Raw genomic sequence first — 15,598 nt, forward strand, 5'->3', positions numbered from 1 at the left:
AATGTTGACATGTATGTTTTGGTTAAAGTTCGCACTATATAAAACTACAAAAAAAGGAGGCGGGGCAGGCTAGAATGGAAGATAGGCAAAGGCATTGGGTCTGGAGAACAGCTGAGAAACAGACCTCCGAAAACCAGACCTCAGACCCTAAGCCATCTCTTGGTTGCCATGACACCAGGCCTGAATCAGGGGCCCGGTGCGTTCTTTCCCTTTCGTTGTATGAGGTCTCCTCAGGCGTCCTGGCAAGTGAAAACATTTGGAACAAGCATTAAAAATGCAATAGGCCTCACCTTTCATTAAGTTAAAGACATTGGCTTTGCTATACAATACCATTAGCAAAGCAAATGGCTTTAACTTAATCAAAGGCAAGACCTATTGCATTTTCAATGCTAGTTTCTAATTCCAAGTGGTGGATTCAAGATTTCTCCCTGGTTGCTAGCATTCTTTTTTTATTTCACTGAGTTTTGAAGCGCATGATGCTTTGAAGAAAGTTTCAAACTCTCAATTGCCCCTTTTATTCATCTACTCCTGACATCCTTAGTGAAGTGAGTGAGCACCTTGGCAGCTCAGCTTTCTGTCCGTTTACCCTGAACAGAGATGCAGAAGACTTCGAGGCTAACATGTGTTATGCTCAGTCTGAGCAGCAACTTAGACCGCTTAGGTTTGCTTGACTATGCCTTACATTTCCTAGGTTGAACATTACTCAAGGCTGTCACTTGTACAGTGGTTTCTTAAATAGTACTAATTACTTCAGCAAATGTTTGAGAAGATTTATTTGCCCTTTTGTTGTAATGAACATAGGCTTGGTGTTAAACAGAGTTCACCTCTGTCTCCTATAAAAAGTCAAATGCCCTTTTCAAATTACCCCGCTCTTTATTCAGCTAAAGTGTTAGCATTACATAAAAAACCTTTTTGCTTAGGATTCAAATCCGTGCCAACTCAACAAAAATTCTGTGGAGAGAAGCAAATGCAGCCACTTATATTAGAATACTCCATTTCAAATTGACTTAAAACAGGCACTGATGTTACCCATGTTTACCCCTCACCCACCCCAGTCAGAGCACCTTAAACTATCTATGTATGTATGGGTGCTTCCACTAAAGCCTGATATTAGAGTTCATCTGTATGTCAAGGTCATCACATTAACATTTATTTTCTTAATGATTTAACGTATGACCCACATATTTTGTTTGTCCTTTTTTCAAGAAACGAACCAGACCTGTTACAAGCAGACCCACCTTTCCCAGCAAAGCAACATTTCCTGCCCTTGCTATTCACTGTCCAGCCGGACTGCATCTCGATAGCACACTCCACATGTGCTGCTCCTGCTCCATTCCAGCAGTCTTTATTTTGAAGGAATGGGTAACAGTGGAGTAAGAGTCCTGCTCTTCCAATGCACCAACAGAAGCAATACCAATCCTAGGAAACAGACAGAGTGCCAGACTGGAGTGATACACATTGGCAAATCATCAACACCTGTGATATACACTGCTGTTATTTTAAGAGTGGCAACACTGTAATTCATGTATGAAAGTGCTCTGTCCAAGTGCACCACCACAGAAGTCTTAGATTCATGGGATAGAAGACCAGTCAGGAGAATCAGGAGGATCACTATCCTCCCACCTCCCTGCGAAAACCATACCAAATTGAGGAAGTGGAGCCCTAGTAGCAAATCCATTTTTAGTTTGATGTTCCTAGTTAACAGTTCCTTAGCTATTTTAAGCATTCAATATTACCAAATTGAAGACTCGCAAGCCATCCTCCAGTATTATGCGCACTTTTATTGTTATCCACCATGGATTTGCACAGATTGATGTATTTCCCAGATTTTCAGGACTATGAAATTCATTGATTTTCCAAGACAATCTTTGTATTTAAGGGTAAGCAAATTGAATTTCTAGAATGTGCATTGGCAACGCCAGTAGGTCTGGCTTTTGGGACCTATTAGCTTTGTTATGTTATTGTTATTTTTCATTTATACAGCGCACAGCTACTCGGAAGTGTCCCGGCGCTATAGACCGCTGGGGAACCCGTCCTGGCTATCCCTGTGAGATGGTCCCTTTCTGGGTATCTCCAAGGTGAAACCAGGCATCCCCGGCATATGTGGGGGGCCGTTGTAGAGATGAGGCAAGCTTAATGCCCAGAGTTGCCGAGTGTGTTCCTGGTTAGAGTAGGTACCGAGGCGAGAATTATCAAGTCCGTTTTTGACCCTGGTCCACGACCCTGCCGCGTCAGGAATTGAACCCTGGTCCCTGGCCGATTCTCTGCTTACAGATCTGCCACCTCTAACCAGTGAGCCACACCTCTCCACAATGCTTTTAGCTATGCTATACAGCATGGGTACTCACAAACATTTTCCCAGGGGCCGAACAGTTAGTTCTTTGATGTGACCAAGTGCTGCATTGATGTTAGCTGCTAGGGAAGGGGTGGTTTCAGGGAGGTTGGGGTAAGATGGGTGTAGGTGTAGCGGAGCATGCACATCTAGAGGAACACCTCTGTGGCTCAATACTAAAATGGTGTGCCTCTTTTCTCCATAGGAGAAAACAGAGTTAAAACCAATCAAACCCTCTCCAATTCCAGTCCTTGCACTCTGGGAGTTCCCCAATGGTCCTCTCTCACCCACACTTTTCAACCTATTCATTGAACCTCTTACTGAAATACTCAAAGCATCGAACATCCAGTATCACATGTATGCGGATGATACCCAGTTGTACATGAAAATCTCTTCTCCTGACGATATCAAGACACTCAACGGAACCCTGCACAAAACCCAAAACTGGTTCATCTCCAACCATCTCAAACTGAGTGCCCTCAAAACGGAATTCCTCCTTAGCTACCCGCCCAAGCAAGTCCCCATCTTGGAGAAATATATGAAAAGTCTAGCCACTCTCAACTGCACACCAGATATCATAGACTCTATGTGATCTCTAGGAATAGTGCTGGATAAGAACTTGAACATGTAGGATCTCATCAGCGCATCGACCAAAGGAGCGAACTTCCATTTGAGCATCCTAAGGAAATTAAATCCCTTCCTTCTCCCCGATGACTTCAAGTCCGCTGTGCAAGCATTAGTCGTCTCACGGCTGGAATATGGCAGTGCAACCCTCTGCGGTTTACTGAGGTACAGACTGGCAACTCTCAGGGCTTCACTGAATGCTGCTACCAGGCTCATCACAAGACCCAAAAAAAGCAACCACATCTCCCTGGATTTGAAATCTCTAAATTGGTTATCTTTCGAGGCAAGGATAAAACTAAAACTTGCCTGTATGACCCATAAAGCCCTTCATTTCTACACTCCTCTGTACCTCGCAAAAAGCTAGAGCTTTCGGGCGACGCCCATTCCTCCAGGAGCTCCAGTACCTTGTTGCTTGAACCCCCCAAAATTAAAAAAAACGAAAACTTACAATCAATCCTTCTCAGTTATTGCCCAGAGAATCTGGAACTCCCTACCTACGGAAACTAGACTGATTCCATCAACTGTGCCTTCAGAAAGGAAGTGAAAGGTTTACTGATGTGTACTTTTCTGAGTTAGAAGTTTAGCCTCGGCCTTTTGTCATATCCGCCTAAATCTGGCGGGTCCTCCTAGCTCTACGGTCGGTTCCTCCTCATCTATTGTCACGACGACTCCTCTTGCTGTATTCTACTTGCATGTTCTGCTGCCTTACGTGTCATGCTCCTCTGCTTCTGATACCCTACATTATTATGACGTTACGTACCTGTTTTTATTTTTTGTCTACTGCCGCTGTTTTACTTCAATTGTCTCCCCTTATGTGTGTTGCAATTATCTGTAAAGCGCTCTGATACCCTCTAGGGTCAGTCAGTCAAAATCACTTTATTCGGTTATTTAAAACCATATTAAAATTTTCCATTGAGTAAAAACCAGATAGTACATGACCATTGAGCGAAAATCAGCCATAATTAATATACAATCCAGGTTAGAAATTGCATGCACGATTTAAAAAAATTCGGAAAGAAATTTGCTAAAAAATTCAGATGATATAAATTACATTTGATAAGCGAGAGAACCATTTCACATTAAAAAGGGAGAAACCTATAATTTATCAGATCATGTGGTCCCTCTTTTTTTCCTTTCTCTGACTACCGCTACTAAGAAGCTGGCACCATTAAAGGTTTCCCAGACATTATTCAGCATCTGCAAATATATCGGGGATGGCCTAGCTTGCAAAAAACCTTCGTCCTTTAAAATTGGAAAGATAAAACGTTTACGAATGTGTAAGTAATGGTCACAAAACAGGACAAAGTGCAAATTGTCTTGACTCGAAAAATTAACACAATTTCAGGGTCCCAGATCCACTATCTTTCTGTCACAGATCAGAGCATGAATGCCAGCCCATGAAGGAACTGGCTATTTTTCCTCCTTCAGTCCACACCAAATAAGCAATATGATAAATTCTGTTAAATCAGCTTAGTGGACCACAGCATCAGGTAGATGAAGATCCATGTCCTTAGCCACTTTGAAACTTTCTGGTAGAGTGGGACATGTTGATGGCTTGTAGAGATTTTGCATTGTTGGCAAGGCAGTTGGGTTATAAGTTTGCACCTTCATTTGTTCATGCCTACAGCTGACACAGCTTGTTTTCCAGCAGCTACTTCATTGGTACAGTATTGAAAAAGCAGCATGGCAATATCATGTGTGATGGATGTTCCAGATAAAGGAGATCTGTCTTCAAAATCAAGAGCAGCAATTGTAAATCATTTCCTGGTAAAGTGACTTGAAAGACGTGTGCTGTCAGAATCACAAGATTTTACAGCATGAACTGCTAACAAGTTCTTGCTCCATACTATATCATAATAACTTGTTGATACATCAATCCTATTAGCTCTTTATTTCTGCGCTTTCCATAGATGGCTTGGGCAGTCATTGTGTAGCGGAGTTTTGCCTTTGTGCATTTGCCTCGCTGGTTAGATCAGCTACTTGGCTGAAAAAATCGTCATCCTGTAAGAAGCTAGCTGCAGATAGAAACATGTTTGCCCTTTGAGACTCGCATACTCCGTACTTCGTTCTTTTGTCAATCCCTTTGGCCCTTGTTGTGGTGAAACTAAAGATAACACATTGAAGATCCTGTGCTTTCTGATCAGTTGTTGGAGGTGGACAAGGGATAGCCATCAATCTTCTAAGTAGATGGGCATTGGGTTTGGTTGTCGTCGCTTTCTCAGAAGACTTGATTATTGTTGTGATTCATTTGTTTCTGCCATTTTCTACACATTTTTTCAAGGCTTTTTTCCATTGTATACGTCTTTTAGTACTTGTTACAATGATAAAATATTTGATCCTTTTCATTTATCAGTTTCAATCTTTTGTGAACTTTATCTTGCCCTATTTCTTCAGCATCTCAAACTCTCTTCTGTCCAGGCGCAGTTGATGGTAGCTTTTCTTTTGCATTATTTTGACACACGACGCATTTTTCTTTGTTGAAGAAGTCCTCAGATTTTGTAGATAGCAACACACTGTCGGAAGGTAAAGATCTTCTGCCGCCACCTGCTTCGCTCATGTTTATAAATTTGAATCCAGGGAAAACCTGAAACAAAAACAATATTAAAATAAATGACTAATATGATGGCTAAAACACAGCATTATAGAGCCACCAGAAGGATATAGGCCTCATGGTTTCTGAAATATTTCATCATCACTGCAACTCATCTGCTATTTTTAAAAATACTGTCCCAAAAAATTCGGCTTGGTTTAGGAATGTCTACTCAAGCTAAATTACTTCTCTAATGATAAAAAAAAAAAAACACAAATCAAAAATAAAAATCTCTGGACAGCATTATTTTATGGAGGTATATCAAAGGCCCATGACTACTATGTGTGATGGAACGTGCAGGCTCTGCAGAGGGATCTGGAGTCTCATTGGTCTCAGCACCTAAGTAACCTGTCAGATTCCATCCAGGATTTGGAGGCGATTGCAAAGGGCCTGCAGTGGTGGTTTACCGACCACAGTTGGATCGGTAGTAGACCTCTCTCCCTACTCCACCCAGAGGAGCTGACAGTGGTGACAGACACATCTCTGCTGAGTTGATGAGGTCATTTGGGTGAAGTGGAGATCAGAGGACTCTGCCAGATACCAGAGACGCAGCTTTCACCTCAGTCTGTTGGATTTGCAGGCCATTCATGTTGGAGGTCCACCACCTGCCCCGCATTTTTTGCTCTGCGTCACCCCTCAAAAAAGGAGAGTGTCCACCGCTTGCATCCCAGAGAAGCTCTAAGCTTTCACATCGATCCTAGCAAAGACCGTAGAATGGAGGGCCAATTGTGGGGTTCACTTGAATGAAAATGGGCATGGCAGTGCAGAAAAGTGCCATACCAAGTTGGATAGTCTTTTAGATAAAAGTCTGCCATGCATTGGCCAAGAAGCATCTTCCAGAATGTCTGAGAGCTCATTCAACCAGAGCCAAGCCAGATATCACTGCACTGGCAATCTAAGTTTCTGTTCTGAACATCTGTCAGGCTGTGAAATGGATGTCACTCCATACGTTCACGAAGCCATTCCACAGGCCATCCATCTTAGCAGGTACTGCTTTGGTATCTATTCATGAGGTGAGGAATCTGCGGTTAGAACTATCCTAAAGAATAGCAGTAGCTTACCTTCAATTACTCGTTTTGGTGGTTACTCTAACCGCTGATTCCTCACTGCCTTCCATCCTTCCCGTTCTGTGGAATGAACGCCACACCGTCCATAAAAAGATTCCAGATTAGCAATCTGCATACTGTCGCATCTGAACAATTCCTAAGCACTGTGTCCAACTGGGCAGACAGATTCATGAAAGAAAGTGACAGCAGCTTGCTAAGTTGATGCATGTATGTGGCTCCAGCGTCACTTCCGGGGTGTAACAAAGGTGAAGCAGAGGCACACAACAGAACCTACCAGCATAAAAGAGCAGTGCTGAGAAAAATCTGCAGATCCAATCTGGTGACTGGCAGGATACACATGGTGAGGAATATGCAGTTAATATCCACCAGAAAGAGCATTACCAAGGGTAGTTAACTTGTTCTTTTGTACACAAAGAACAGGAATATAATACCTAAGTGGTAAGAGCAGATCTACAGAAAGACCTAACTCCGACATACTTTACATCTAAATCTGAAGGTATATGTACCTGTGTAAACTGTGCACAGTGTACTAATGTGATTAGAGGAGAGCAAATGCAACATCCAACAATGGGTAAAAAAACGAAGTGAAACATTTTCCAACCTGCAAGACCAGTAATGATGTGGTATATTTGGTATAATGCTCATGCTGGTAAGGTTATGTGGGCCAAACAACTGGAATGGTAAAAACTAGAATCTCTGAACATAAGTCTGATATTACAATTAAAAAAAGAACTGTTTTGTTGACAGTCATTTTCTGGCTAAGACATCAACTCATTAGCATATGTTTCTTCTAAATAACCTGTTTGCTGTTTCCGCTACCTTCTCTGAGATAACCGTGCTTTTAGTTAATACTGTGAGTGGATAAAATGGCTTAGAAATCTAGAGTGGAGCAGGAAGACATGAATATGGGTGGGCTAGGCTTGCTGATAGCTGTAACTGCTATTAATGGTGGTTCTAGTCTCTTCCCTCATTTCAGTGGACTGTATAATTATAAAAGAAATGAGGGTGTTGCTGATAGGTTTAGTGTTCATGTCTCTGCGTCATGTTAGCAGCATTTGTGTAGCACAGTTAAACCAAATGTATGATCCTGTAGCATGTACTGATTTTCTTCCTCATTAAGAAGCAGTTCGCACAAGTAAAGTTATCTTTCCTACTGAAATTATAAATTGCATTATAATTTCTGTTCTAGTATCAGGAAAAAGAAGAAGTTGTCTTATGGATGAATACAGTTGGACCATATCATAATCGCCAAGAGACTTATAAATACTTCTCACTTCCATTTTGTGTGGGTAAAAAAAAAAGTATTAGCCACTACCATGAAACTCTAGGAGAAGCTCTGCAAGGAGTTGAATTGGAATTTAGTGGTCTAGACATCAAATTTAAAGGTAAGAACTCAGATTTATTTTGTTTTTGAGAAATAGGTTTCATAATATATTTAATCCAAGGAACTTACTTTTTTTACACTTTAATGTACAAAATTACATTTTGTAAAAGTATGATATAAAATGTATGCATTGCTTGTTTTCTTCTTTTTTGTCTGATTGATGAAATTTCATTCCACCGTTTGAAGGTATTTGGTTGCAGTTAAAAATGTACATGTCATAGTCCTGTTTTCCTAAATATAGCTGAGTGGATCTGTTTGAGCTTGCGCCACAAGTCTTATTGAATGTTCTGTACCCTATGTGTTCAAACCTTGCAGCAGATAGAGGTTCACACACACCCAAAAAATAAATTTGAATGCATTATGAAAATGTTCAAGTAACAATAGATTATTTTTCTGTTTTGGTGATTCTTTCGTCCCTATCAGGAGCATCTTTTTTGAACTAGAATGTGCGGTCTTCGTGTTCAAGAGGGGTAACAAGAAAAGTGTTTTTCTTGTGTTTTTAAAGTCATACTGTCCAATTTAAACAGCTTAAGATCTCTTAAGGCAAAGGAAATAGGACCCTCAGTTAATTGTATTAAAATTCTCTTAAATAATGGTTACAATTTTGACTATCAACTATGCTACAATTCAAACCAGCTTACTTCCATGAGGTGTATTCTGTGGAGCCACACAGTCTTGATTATGACTGTTTATTTAGAACATGCTTCTCCAACGTGCAGCCTGTGAGCTACTGGTAGCTCTCCTGCTACCCGTAAGTACCACTCCTGAGTACAGCCCAGCCTACTGAATTAGAAGCTTTTGCTTTATTGAATAAATATTTTATACCAACATAGCCAAAATTGCTAGTACATCCTCGCTCCCTCCAACATCAATAGATAAAATGCTGCAGAGGGCCATAGGGGTGGTGGACACCGAAATTGAGTTAACGGAAAGGCGGCTTTCACTTGCCCCTGATCTATTTATTCCCCCATCCGATTTAATTATGCTGCCAAATACGCCCCAAACTCGGCCAGACGTTCACCCCCTTCCATCGCCTGTGGTTCCTTACAAGAAAGCAGTGCGCAAGAGTAAAAATACTACAAGTATCCCCAAGAACGGAAAGCGCAAACAAACAGCTGAGGTTGGCCCTAAAAAAAAAAAAAAAAATTCTGTGAGGGCACTACATCTAGCCCACGGGGGTGTGTGTGTGTGGGGGAGGGGGGGGTGAAGAGCTAGAACATACTTTGGAGAGACCGCCACAAGCTAGCCCAGATAAGACCTATCCGTTGTTGGCCCTGAATCTAATGGCAGATTTGCAGAATAGCGTGAGGGCCATTATTATAGAAGAACTGGCCCCTCTTATCAGCCGTTTAGATAAACCGGAGAAAGCATTGGCAGCAGGGGAGGCCAGATCAACTGACACACAAAATCACTACACCGGCAAGTCTATAAGAGGGATTGATATAGGCTGTCAGGTGGATAGTGTGGGTCCAATTCCTCCGCCTGGGTTTTAGATGCACACAAGGGACCCTCGACTAGCTGTGAGACAGGGAACCAGAGTGTTCATGGGCACCAGAGTGATAGGAGTGCTAGCCCGAGTCCAGAGCAAAAAACAGGGCATCCCCTCCCAGGCATCAAGCCACACACAGCCCCCAAGACCAAGCTACCAAAATTCAAGAGAGTAGACAACCAGTACAAGAATACAGTGAGGTGTGGAATGCTTGCCCAAGCTCAAACTTGCCACACATAAATCTTCCTCCTGCTTGCTCCCCGTACGTAGCCATTCTAACAGGTGTCCCGCCCATCTAATCCAATACAAAGGAAAGCCAACTCGAGTTGGAAACAAATGCCTGTACTGGCTCACAAGATATAAGCACTTTAACTATGCCAGAGCAGGGGAGATTATAATGGTTCGCAGAGTGGGGTGGGTAGGAAATCGCAAAAAAAGCGATCTGGGTGAGTGTGTAGTTATCAATTTCAAAAACCCCCACACTGCCACCAACCTACTTAAAACCACCCTTGACTGCCACAACGCTTCAACAGACATGAGCCTGCGCCCCTTGGTCTTTTTCTATTTGCAACAACAAACATACCCAAGAAGCTGTGTACCCCCTTTAATGTCAGTAATTGGTCTAGGGCCCCCACAGGAGGGCAGTTGGGTCTCCCACAATAGGCTTCCCATATTTAATATCCCAGTGAATAACAGATACGCCACTCTGGAGGAGGTAGATTGACTGGGGGAGGGACCATCCATGGGTGGGGACCCATAAACGCTAGGAGACGACCCCATGGGCATAGTGGGCTGTAGCCAGAAACAAACTACTGGGGGTAATAGTTCAAGCACCACTCAATGGACTGCCCAGGAAGGAGGGAGATCTAAATCAAGTGGGGTCCCTGACGCTATATCCTCCGCCTTATGGGGTGACAGCAGAGAAAGTGAACCGAGGAGGGATTCAGTCGGGTGTTGTGCGGTCCAACCTGGTACCTCGTCACCACAGATTGCTCGTGCATACGAGGCTGAGAGTGGGGAAAGTGAGCACGACAAAGGGATCAGGATACTCTCATGGAACCTGGCAGGTCTAAAAAAAAAAAAACTGCCCTGCCCCGAATGGGGTGATTTTGTTGATAAACATGGCATCTGTATCTTCCAGGAGACTTGGGCAAGGGAGGATTTTCAGCGGGTGGGTTTTGCCACATTCAAAAAGCTAGCAACCATAGGGGGAGGGGGAGACCCGCTGGAGGTTTATCCATCTGGGTGGGCACTCACCTTGGTTATAGAGCAGAGCAGATGATAACACCCACAAATGACATCCAGTGTGTCCTGCTCTCCTTTCCCACCAAGACGAAAAGCGCCTTAATTAACGTGTATTCTCATCCTGTTAAAAACAGCCAAGAATCTGCCACCATTGCCTAATTAGGACATTTCATCCCAACCTTGGACCCAGGGATATGGCTGATCTTAGACAGTGATTTTAATTGCCATTTTGAACTTCTCACTGACCCTTCTCACTCTGTTCCTACGGAAGAAGACCTGTACTGATCTGTACGCGACCCCCTGATTACTCCCATTAAAGTATGGTCGCCACTGGCCATACAGCTTAACTCACTCTCTCTAGCTTTTTCGTTAAGGGCATGCAATGACCGGATTAAATCTGACCAGCCAGGGCAGCCTACATTTAACAAAGTAGGTCAAGCCTCCCTTATTGAATACACCATGGTGGAAACTAGACTTTGGGATAAGGTCCTTTTTCATCATACAGAGGCAGGACAGTGACCATAATGCCCTGATTATGATTTTAAAACCATGGGACCTTGGCACTAATAAATCTCCTTCTGTCCCTTTAAATGTCACGAGTGCAATAACAGTAACAAACAATAGAAGAACTGTCAGATGGAGCCACTTACAACAATCTCCCTCCAAGCTGGCTAGATTTTACCAGCTAGCAATTCCATGTATAACCAAAATGGGGGAGGCAGTACAGGTGGAGGGTCCCACCTTGGATCTAGATAAGCCAGTTAAAATACACGCAGAGCTTACCTCAAAACTGGCGGATGTATTTTTCCCAGTTGTGCGTACTAGGGAAAATAGCTGAAACAAATGCGCCTGGTTTAACAAGTGTCGCAAGGCCAAGCGGGACCTTCTGGATGCAGTGAAGGCGAAGCACAGGCCACAAATTAAACTTTCTAGGGCCAGGTACAAATGTACCACACAGCAGGGGGAAAAAAACTTTGAACTAGAGAGGTGGGAATCTCTCAGGTTTTCCCTGAATGATAAAGATTTGAAAACCTTTTGGGCAATAGTGAGCTCTGGCGACGGGGAAGGGAGATCGGCCATTGAGCCTAATATAGCACCTGAAGCATGGGAGACTCACTTTGGCGCATTGTACTCCTTCAGGGATGGTGGGCCTGGCAATACTGCTAGTTCCAGCATGGCACCGGAGTTCCATCAGGAGGGGGACATGAAGATTACTATGATCGAAGTGGGAAAGGCTATTAACAAGCTTCACCGTACTAAAGCGCCAGGGCTAGACAAATTACCGGGGGACCTCTTCCGTAAAGAACCCAAAATATGGGTCCCATGTTTGTGTGCCCTATTTAACGCCGTCCTTAAGGGTATGGATCCCCCCGATACCTGGCGCGGGGCTGAGATAGTTCCCATATTAAAAAAAGGTTGTCCCCTCTCACCCTCCATCTATAGGCCGAGCAGCCTAATTAACATCACCCAAAAACTCTTCGGCCGGGTGCTTCTGGACCGCCTTCAGGGCTGGCTGGAAGAAGAATAAATTTGAAGTCCCTACCAGGCCGTGCAAATATGTCAACCGTAGACCAGATATTTAGATTACAACTACTCTTCTGGAAAACAGTGACTATAGAGGGTGGCAGCCTCTATCTAATATTTGTTGATTTGAAGTCGGCCTTCGACCTTGTACCTCGGGAGAAACTGTGGAAGGTGCTGCGTGACCTTGGGATCCCTCCTTATCTTCTAAATGCTATAGAGAGGCTCCACATGGAACATTTTGCACAAGTGCGATGCGGAAAATATGTGGAACTCGCCTCTTGTTTTCCTGTCCCAAAGGGGGTACGGCAGGGATGTGTTTTAGCTCCTACTTTATTTTGTCTTTTTATCAATGGTCTTATTGACCATCTTCAAAAAATCAAGGACAATGATGCCCCCAAGCTAGCCTCCGGGAAGGTCCCTGCACTGATGTTTGCAGATGATAACCTGTTACTTTCAAAAACACCAATGGGTATCCAGCGCACTCTTGATGACTTCACCAATTTTTGAGAGCTACAAGGGCTGGAGATCAACCTAACAAAAAGTAAATATATGGGCTTCAACCCCCAACCCCCCCCCCCCCCCCCCCAACACGACCCGTCCAAACCCTTCTTTACACGGCATTCCTCCGGAAAGAGTGACGATATTTGATTATCTGGGAGTTACCCTGTCAGAGCATTTTGAATTTATTTTATATAAATCTTAGTAACCGTCTGTGAATGAATCTTATACTTCAAATATTTGTAAACTAGTACAGTTGTGTTCATTATAACTTGTTAATTTAGTTTAAAGATCCATTGTCAACTATTGTTTTCTATTTTATGTACTGTAATCTTATTAAAATGTAACATTAAAAATGAACAGCTTCTTTTTCAATGTTCTGCTTTTGATTTACTTAGATGATGTCATGCAGACAACCTACTGTGAAATCGAATTGGACAAAGCTTACAAAGATGCCTTCGTGTATGCTATTAAGAATCATTATTGGTACCAGATGTACATAGACGATCTACCAATCTGGGGTAAGTCATACAATGTGGTTTAGTATTCCCAAGTAAGCTAGCTTGTACATCCTTAAGTTTACAGGTTCAAATAATTAATCCATATAAAACATTTGACTACTTTGAATGATTGTTTAAACAGGTGGTGAGGCCATTCACTTAGAGACTGGTAAAGATGAATGGAACATTACGGCACTTTCTTCAGTATTTCACTGTTTGTCATCCACAGTGAGATGACCTCAGAAAATATTTCTTTTGAGGTTGTTCCTTTTCAATAATTGGAGAGACAGCTTTCTTTATTTGCTACCACCTGTGCTTGCTTTAATCTTTTGTGGTATGTGAAAACAAATTGATTATATTAAACAACTTGGCAGTAATTTGTGGGGTAGTCATTGATGTCACTAATGTGAAGTAGGACCTCTGAAAACAGTTCAAACTAGGTTTGTTTCTCGTTCATCACGAACAATAAAAATCCATTAATGGTTGCATCTCATTTATTCATCAAAGGCTTTCTTTATGAGTGCCATTGTTCTTTTGAACATGCACTGCTATCTAAATAAACTGCTGCTCATGAGCTTCTTCCGTGAACCATATAAAATCTAACCATGTGTAATGTTCGAAGGTTGCTAGTGCTTCCATTGTTGACATTCATATGTCATTTCCACTGTAAAATCAATATTTAGTAATCTGTATCATGGCTTCAATGTAGCCAATCCTAAATTTGTTGTTTTAACTTTCCTATGAATTAACATTTCAGTTTTCCTTAAATTCTTTGACAATATATCCAAGATTGACACCGCATTATATATTCTTGCTATTGTATGTTTCCCTTTTTGAAGGAGCAAGCTTTCCATTTCACAAGCAATTATCCTGAATAATCCAATAAAGGACACAAAGGGGATACTTTAGTCTTCTTTTTTTTTTTATTACAATTTAGGAATAAAGTGATTTCTTGAGGAACAAAAAATGATTTTTTTTTGTGATCATATAATTGTAAATTGTTTGCATGTTTTGCAGTAATTCATAGATTCTTAATTTCTGGCAATTTAGATAAGGGTTTCTTTCACTTAAAGCTCCTCTTCAGATAAAGTAGTAGTAGAGCTCTTCCTTGTGGTACATGAAACTGTTAGTTTGTTAATCTGGACATAAAAGCTAGGCAAGATTTGAAGATGTTTGGGAATAGAATCATTGTTTGGATAATACAAATAAATTCAGAGGTGTACAATTAACAGCTGTTGCTAAACTCAGTTTCTTGTGAATGTTTCAAAAATAGGTACATTTCGTAATACCCATTTTTTTTCTGTCAGTTTACTATATGAATAGCTGCTTGGTCGGTAGGCTTGAATATTCATTATAAGTTGGAGCTGAGTTGTTGACGGAGTAGTGCACGTTTTTTGGAAAACCTATATATCCTTGCTTCCAGAAGGGTCTGACGGGTGTAACAAAACTTTGGCATCGATACTTATGAAGGCATAAGATCAAAATTTCCCAAATATCAAAAAAAGGCTCAGCACTCTGGAGAGAAAAACTGCAGCAGCTAAGAGTATTAGCTTTCGGAGTACAAATATGAAGAGGCTTTCACAATGAATAAGGGATGTAAACCTAAACAACTACGAAAAGAATACGGAGAGCACTCGGGGTCTTTCAATAAGATTTATTGGGTAGGCGCGTTTCGGTATTGTACCTTCCTCCGTACCCTCCATCACTACGAATTTTCTGCACAGCTTACGATCTTTTTAACAAATATCCACCCCATTGGATGGGCTACCACCAATCAGGAAACAACACAATTTTTTGTGCATCGGCGTGTCATCGGAAAGAGAAGGAGCCTCAATGTCCCATAATGCACGATCAATTGATGAAATATTAGGTTTGTAGCAACTTCTCTTTAATGTCATTTTCACTGACAGCCACTTAATGTCTCGTTTCAAGGCTGTGCATCTCCCTCGCTACCGCTGTTTTCATTGCGCACAGCTCCTGCTGGTGTCCCGCATATGGTCGGTGCACCCCAGACTTGAATAGTCCGCATCCCTCAAGGCTGGTAGGCTATGGAAGCGGCGGTTCAGGCACGCTAATTACATCCCAACTACGTTCCACCAGGCGGCCGAACTCTCAGTGGGTGCCTCCGTGCGACGGGTGAGGTTGTTTGTTCCACAGCAACTACGAAAAGAATACGGAGCACTCTCAGGGTCGTTCAATAAGATTTATTGGGCAGACTCGTTTCGGTATTGTACCTTCCTCCGTGCCCTCAATCACTACGAATTTTCTGCACAGCTTACGATCTTTTTAATATATATATATATATATATGTGTGTATTCCTATGGAAAGTAGGTCCTAACTATAA

The 15,598-nt window shown here is 42.2% G+C and overlaps 1 protein-coding gene across 1 annotated transcript in view; it reads left to right on the top strand.

Annotated features, from left to right (window-relative positions):
• The window catches only part of TM9SF3 (transmembrane 9 superfamily member 3), a 333,675-nt gene that overhangs the window by 55,823 nt on the left and 262,254 nt on the right, over positions 1-15,598 (top strand). Inside the window, exons 2-3 of the mRNA XM_085603668.1 lie at positions 7,803-7,998; positions 13,152-13,274. Of these exons, the coding sequence (XP_085459794.1) occupies positions 7,803-7,998; positions 13,152-13,274 (319 nt within the window). The remainder of the gene's footprint in view (positions 1-7,802; positions 7,999-13,151; positions 13,275-15,598) is intronic.

This window comes from Triturus cristatus, chromosome 1_2 (genome assembly GCF_964204655.1).
Source record: "Triturus cristatus chromosome 1_2, aTriCri1.1, whole genome shotgun sequence".
NCBI lineage: Eukaryota > Metazoa > Chordata > Amphibia > Caudata > Salamandridae > Triturus > Triturus cristatus.